The 6759-nt window shown below is 40.5% G+C and overlaps 1 protein-coding gene across 1 annotated transcript; it reads right to left on the reverse strand.

Moving 5' to 3' along the window:
- Nucleotides 1–1967: 1967 nt before the first annotated feature.
- On the reverse strand, nucleotides 1968–3788 carry LOC115130638 (transcription factor Sox-3). The gene has a single exon (XM_029661975.2). It carries the CDS (start codon nucleotides 3550–3552, stop codon nucleotides 2650–2652), a length of 903 nt encoding a protein of 300 aa, XP_029517835.1. The 5' UTR covers nucleotides 3553–3788; the 3' UTR covers nucleotides 1968–2649.
- Between the last annotated feature and the right edge of the window lie 2971 nt (nucleotides 3789–6759).

Below are 6759 nucleotides of genomic sequence, written 5' to 3' on the forward strand. Positions count from 1 at the left end.
TGACTGATCTAGCACATTTTGACAGATGGCACAGAACCACCATTCTCTCTGACTCCGGCTCAGTGCAAACACCTCTGACATGGCCGACCGGGGAGGGAAAAGCTGCTTAATTGCAAAAAAATGACTTGGAGAGGGTGATTAGCTGACGGGCGGCCGCTGGCGCACTAGAGTGATTTAAGACCCTTTCAGTGAATGCAGGGAGGTCTGGATAATCTTTCCCTCCACAAAGGTGTGTGGGGCTAATCCAGGCCGCTTTGCTGAGCTGTGGATGAAATCCCACAGGGAGTGTGGGAAGGCCAGCGGGACAGCCAACGCTCCAGCCATCTTGGTGTCCAGGGTGGCCTATCCCAGGGTGCTTTGCACCAGTATAGACCTGCCTGCTTGCTCCATACCTCTGCTGTAACGGTGTTGGACAGAAGGAGTGTACTGGGATGCCAAGAAACATGGTCTCAGATTGTTGTGTGTGTGTGTGTGTGTGTGTGTGTGTGTGTGTGTGTGTGTGTGTGTGTGTGTGTGTGTGTGTGTGTGTGTGTGTGTGTGTGTGTGTGTGTGTGTGTGTGTGTGTGTGTGTGTGTGTGTGTGTGTGTGTGTGTGTGTGTGTGTGTTTTATAAGGAGTAAGGAATTACATCCAAATGGACTCAATCCCTTCTTTAAGTATCTTACTTCCTAACAGCAGCAATAACTAAGCAGAAACCTGACGGAAACCTTTTCTGTGTATGAGTCGGTTTCATATTCAAGCGTTTTATTCAGTTTGTCAAGTCACATTCAAAACAAGGATGACTAATTAAATTACATAATATTTAAATGATTTAATCTAATACTTTTCAGGTTTTGAATATTCTGACAAAAAAAATATTATAAAAAGAATTGTGTCTGGAAATTAATTATTTAAAAAAGCTTAATGAAGATTATACTTTGTCAATAAAATGTGTAGACCTATGAATTCCTACATGAATTGTATGTTTTCTTGTTAATTCATTTATTCGAAACATATTGACTAATATATGCATATTCACACTCATTATCCAACCAATTGAACATGTTGGTGATAAACCGTGTGCAACAAAGGAATGGGTTTACAGGTATAGGCCTATATCCACATTTGTATCTGCTACTATTGTAGGGGAGAGTGGGGTAAGTTGAGCCAAAGGGGTCAATTGAGCCCCCCTTGTTACTTGGAAACCATACAGGAAGTTAATCATGTGACCAAATATTTAGGAAGAAGTCATCATTCTATGAAGTCTGAAGGAAGAAACCACATGGAAAAAGTTGATAAGAAACTTAAGTTAAACTATTGATTAAAGCGGTCCAATAGGCCTAGAAGTAAGAAGTTAAATTCAGGAGAGAGTAGATTAAACAATTTCCCTTCTCAGATTAGTATGGAAAAATATCAGCAATAACTTGGAATGGTTAGACATACTTTTTATAGGCCCATTATCTTTTACATTGAGATATTTAAAAGGTGCAGCGTTGTTTTCCTATGTCCCAACAAAATTGTACAAGTCATTAGGCTAGGCATTGATACCCCTTGTTTAGGAATAGGGCTACATATTCATGGAGTCAAAAATGTACTCTGCAACCAAAATTAATTAAAATAGGCCTGTATTTCAATAATTGGAAGAGATTAGGCTAGTCATTAAATTTAACAGAATTATCCAAAATATTGGGCTTACACGCTACTTTAGACCTAGATTTCACATTTTGTTTTACAGTAGGCCTATTTGCGGAAAACTTGAGTTATAGACCGCGTTCATCCAGCATGTTTGAGTGTATTAGTCACACCCATCGTCTAAGATAAATCACTCGCTGTTCAATGTTATTGCTCATTTCATTCTGTGAGGCGGCATCTCCGAGGATACCTGACAGAGTTCACCCATCAAACTCACGTCATATCCCCTATAGACAAGTACAACACAGGTGGCGCATACCCCCACACAATCACCAAAAAAAACATAGGAGTCGGTAATCTTGTTTCGTACAAATTTATTCATCATTTAAAGAATAGAGGATGGTCTTAAAGTAGAAACGTCAGTTTTAAATAAAACCTCTTGGCCCATGATATGGGTTAACCTGACACTGTCAAAACATCACAGAAAGGGAAATTGTCACAAAACAAAAAAAATGGAACATGACGTAAGCCTACAGAGGGTTCACAAGCTTAAAAAACAACGTACTATAAATAAACTTGCGCTTGCGACCCGCACAGTCTTACATTAAAACCTAGGTCATAAAGAAAAAGACTACAAAGATTGACATAGCCGACACAAACGGATATTCTACAAATTAAGTGTAAACATTTATGATCCAACTCTCCATCCAGCTTTTCTGAAATACAATGGCGTCTTCATGAGGCCATATGCCTTTTTCATAGAGAAAAAAAAATGGCATTAAAATATAGAAGTCCATTTCTCCTACAGAATTTGATTGCGTATACTCATGATAAAAGACTCTTTGCAATGCAATTTACTCTGGTGGGCTCAACATTCAACTTCAGTCCAGGATATGTAGATTTAAAAATGCTTTTAACATGGACAACTCATTGAGATAAAAATACAATTTCATTGTTTTAAACAAAACTACTGAACGTCGACACTTTTTAGCAATCAAAATGTTCAAGTATCCGAAGTACTTTAAGTTTAGTCATTTTTTCAAATGTGGGTTAGGGGTAGCGTTCCGTTCACGCCAGTCCCCGCGGTCTGATAGTGCGGATGTACACTGTGTAACCGACTGGTCTGAAGGGAAGAGTGATCCGCGCCGTCTCCACCCGGAGGCAGGTACATGCTGATCATATCCCTCAGATCCCCCAAACACGCTCTCTGGGAGTGGGAGGTAATCGCCGGTGGAGGTGAGCTCGGCTCGGTCTTGCACACGGATGCCATGGAGCCCAAGCCCATGGCGTTGGAGGTCTGCTGCGTGTATGCTGGGGACATGCTGTACGTGGACGCTGCGTTCATGTAGGTCTGCGCCGAGGACATCATGGGGTACTGGAGCCCTGCCATCTCATACCGGTGCATCTGCTGGATCTGAGGGCTGTTCATGCTGTGATGCGGAGGGTAGGCCAACTGGTCCTGCATGAGGGAGTACGCACTGTTTGTCCAGCCATTCATGTGTGCATAACTGTCCATCCGCTGTCCCACCGAGACGCCGTTGTTAACAGCGTTGGCACCTGGCGCTAGAAGTCCTCCTGGCAAAGAATACTTGTCTTTCTTGAGCAGGGTTTTGGTCTTCCTGCGGGGACGGTATTTGTAATCCGGATGCTCCTTCATGTGCATGGCGCGCAGACGCTTGGCCTCGTCGATGAAGGGTCTCTTCTCTGCGTCAGTCAAAAGTTTCCAGTCTGCACCGAGCCGCTTGCTGATCTCAGAGTTGTGCATTTTAGGGTTCTCTTGTGCCATCTTTCTCCGCTGTCCACGGGACCACACCATGAAAGCGTTCATAGGCCTCTTCACCCGGTCCTGGTCGTTGGCACTGTTGTTCTTGTTGCCCGCAGCGGAGCCCGAATTGGACTGCGGGAGCGGGCTCTTGATCTCGGTTTCCATCATGTTATACATTCAAACGGCTTTTAAATGTAAACTCTCAGGCGCGGAAAATGTATAACAAAATGCCCTCAGACTAAAAGAGAGGTAGAAATAGTACTGACCACCAGTCTCATGTGAGGAAAAAAAGTTGTCAAAAGAAGCTTAGGTATTGCTAGTTTGCCAGGTGCTTCCAATGTCTCACTTCTCGTCAGCAAGCTCTGTTCACCACGGCTCTAAAACAGAACTCTGCAAACTTGTCCGCCAACCTCAGCTGTTATTAGTGCCTGGGCCATGTGATTTGGATTGACAGTGTAACAATGAGTGGCTCTCGACCAATCACAGCGCTCTGTTTTGGGCTGAGTTGGAGAGAGATATGTTCAACTTTATACATAAATAACACGTTATAAGGCAGTTAAATTATATTTTAGTTCATCTAAGTAATTAAAGCGTACTCTAAATGTATATCTGTATTTTGACATGTTAAAATGTAGGTTACATGCACGAAACGTTGTAGAATATGTCTGAATCCGGAGTGAAACAAACGGAATTTTAGCCTGTAACGTTTTAAAATAAAACGAAAACATTTGATGGAACGGATCTCCTCGACAATTTAAATTGATCATCAAATATATTAGCCTAATAGTTCAATATATAGGTTGGAGTTTGTAAATGGTATAGATTTGTAAGTGCCTTACAATTTTACACGTAACACTTGCGTATAAAACTATTATAAATTAATTCTGGCAAACCCTTTCTATATATAGAGCAAGTGCGCCAGGCGTAATTTCTTAATTTGTAAACGGTCTTGGTAAAGAATAAGGTGGAAATCAAATAATCCCATTCAAGTGGCGACATGGAGGCGGGGTTCCAAAAGGCCTAAATGAGTGCAAGGCAAATATCGAGGCAGAAAAGTGGTATTCTCTCCCTTCATTCATGAATTCTCTCACGTCCTTTAAATATCAAGATAATACTATTGTGCTGGACTGGCATCTATAGGATTTGAGGTTATCGTGCTCCCTCATACGGAAGGGTTTGTGTCAATACCATTTCAATTACAGCCAATTTCAGACGCCAATCTGTTAAAAAAAAGGCCTATTGAAAATTTGTCTGATTATCATTTTCAAAGTGGAGATTTGTCATGAATTTAATTAGAATTAATTTATTAAATTGTTAATATGTTGACAAATTCTGATGAATCCAAAAAGCATCAACTTGAACATTTTTGGAAATATAAATAAATATAAATGTGGGTTAATTGGAATACACTGCAAATGTGCGTAATTGTCACAATTAGACTGGATTAAAATGTCCGTTTACCGTGTCCGTTTATATTTGCAAGTGCGACTTCACTTGCTATTTCTCCACTAGTTTTGGTTTATCTCAGTAGCCAGTTCTAAAAACAGCCAACATTGGGACTGGCACACCAGCGAAAGACAAAACCATGATACATCAACGACCTCTTGTGGAGAGAGGACTGCCTACAGCTCGAACAAATTATTTTGAATGGTTGATGGTGATCTGAGAATTTATATTCCGATTTTCCTTGTGGTAAAAATCGACAGCTCGTGTGCGTAAAACGTTTTCGCTCTGTAGTGCTAATGGTTATTAAAATAGTCACCGCGTATAGTCACTGATTTACATGTGTTGCTTTACAAACGACCCGAAACACCGCTCCTGTTGAGCAGCTTAAACCGATATGACATTCTCTTGCAGCCCTCAGGCAAACTTTACACCTGCTAATGACTACAAGCCTTTGCCAGTCGAAAACGTCCTCAATTAACACCTCCGCCACTCAACATTGAGTACCACAGAGTATCTGTGAGCAATCTAGGGTTTCAAATATTAATGAAAAGGAATTCTCCACACTAAAGACTTCACGATTTCACCTAAAGAAGTTCAAAATCTCAATTTACATCTAACATATTGGAGTTGTGTAAGCATATATATGCTTATGAATTGGATTTCAAAATCGAAAACATTAAATATTGTAACCTTTTTTCAACAATTATTATCAAGGCTTGAAAATACACAGGCCTGACATTAAATAATGTATCCATAAGGCCTACCACATAATAACAACTTGATCTAATACCTTTGACGATGGCGAACATTGAAAATGTGTCTATAGGGGATATAAATGTACTCGTCCGTCAGAGAACGAGTACATTTCATTTAGTTGAAGACAAAATAAATGAATAGCCATAGAAACGCAGTTCTACACTTGCTATCCAACTCATAGATCAAAATATTGATTTGCCTAGACGTTAAATCAATTGAGAGCAGACGTCACCCCGCGCATTTCAGTGAAAAGCTGTGTTGATTGGTCCGCCATTAACAGAGCACATGACACGTCGCTGAACCTCTGTACTTGAGTTAACCGATCTAATTCTCAGAAACCAATCATTTGTTTATCTGGGAAGATTCAAAAACGGATCCGCTTGTAATCGTTTTATGGAAATCGACCAGACAGCGGGAAAAGAAAAACTCGGGGCTCAGTAAGGAGGACCTATGATGTGTACCTAATTTCCTAATTAAGGACAGCGGAGGGCGAGGAGAACCACCAGCAAAGCCTGGCAGTGTTCGGCCTCAGCGAGTTCCATGCCCCTCAGGCCCCAGAGCGTCACGGCTTTCAGAATCACACTGTTGAACATTCACAAATGTACTCCAAATACTTTCAAGTATGCAGAGTAATGTGCAACGATTATGCAAACAATAGTAGCCATATCTGATAGTTTATTTCTGAACAGGACCTTCATTTTAATTTGATCAACTTGTCATGCATCACCAATAGATGCAGAAATTGAGTGGCAAATAAAAAAGACTATTTTTATAAAAGTGTCTTCAATATAGTATATCATCCAAGACACACACAGGTATTTTCTGTGAAATATCCAACTAAAGCCTCGTTCGATAACCTGCCCCAGCACCAACAGAAGCCCTGTCATCAACAATTGGCCAATAGCTCCCATTCATTGACAAGAACAGGCCAACCAAGCCTGTTTTTTTATAGTCCAATTTATACAAAAATATATTTTTAAATAAAAATGTATTGGGTAAAAGCATATTCCCCAGATGGTGAATTCAGGATAAAACACTATAGCCTACACTAATACATTTGCAACCCTAAATGTTGTATAATCTCTATTCCAGTGATTATCTAAATCTGGTTAATGAGCAGTAAATAAACAATATCAAAATGGAGGAAAGCCCCGCTATCGCATATCCGCACAATATGATAAG

This window comes from Oncorhynchus nerka, linkage group LG6, assembly GCF_034236695.1.
Source record: "Oncorhynchus nerka isolate Pitt River linkage group LG6, Oner_Uvic_2.0, whole genome shotgun sequence".
NCBI classification, from domain to species: Eukaryota; Metazoa; Chordata; class Actinopteri; order Salmoniformes; family Salmonidae; genus Oncorhynchus; species Oncorhynchus nerka.

Excerpts from the sequence above, each read along its gene's own strand:
- LOC115130638 (XM_029661975.2), bottom strand. The coding sequence starts at position 3,552 with ATGTATAACATGATGGAAACCGAGATCAAGAGCCCGCTCCCGCAGTCC.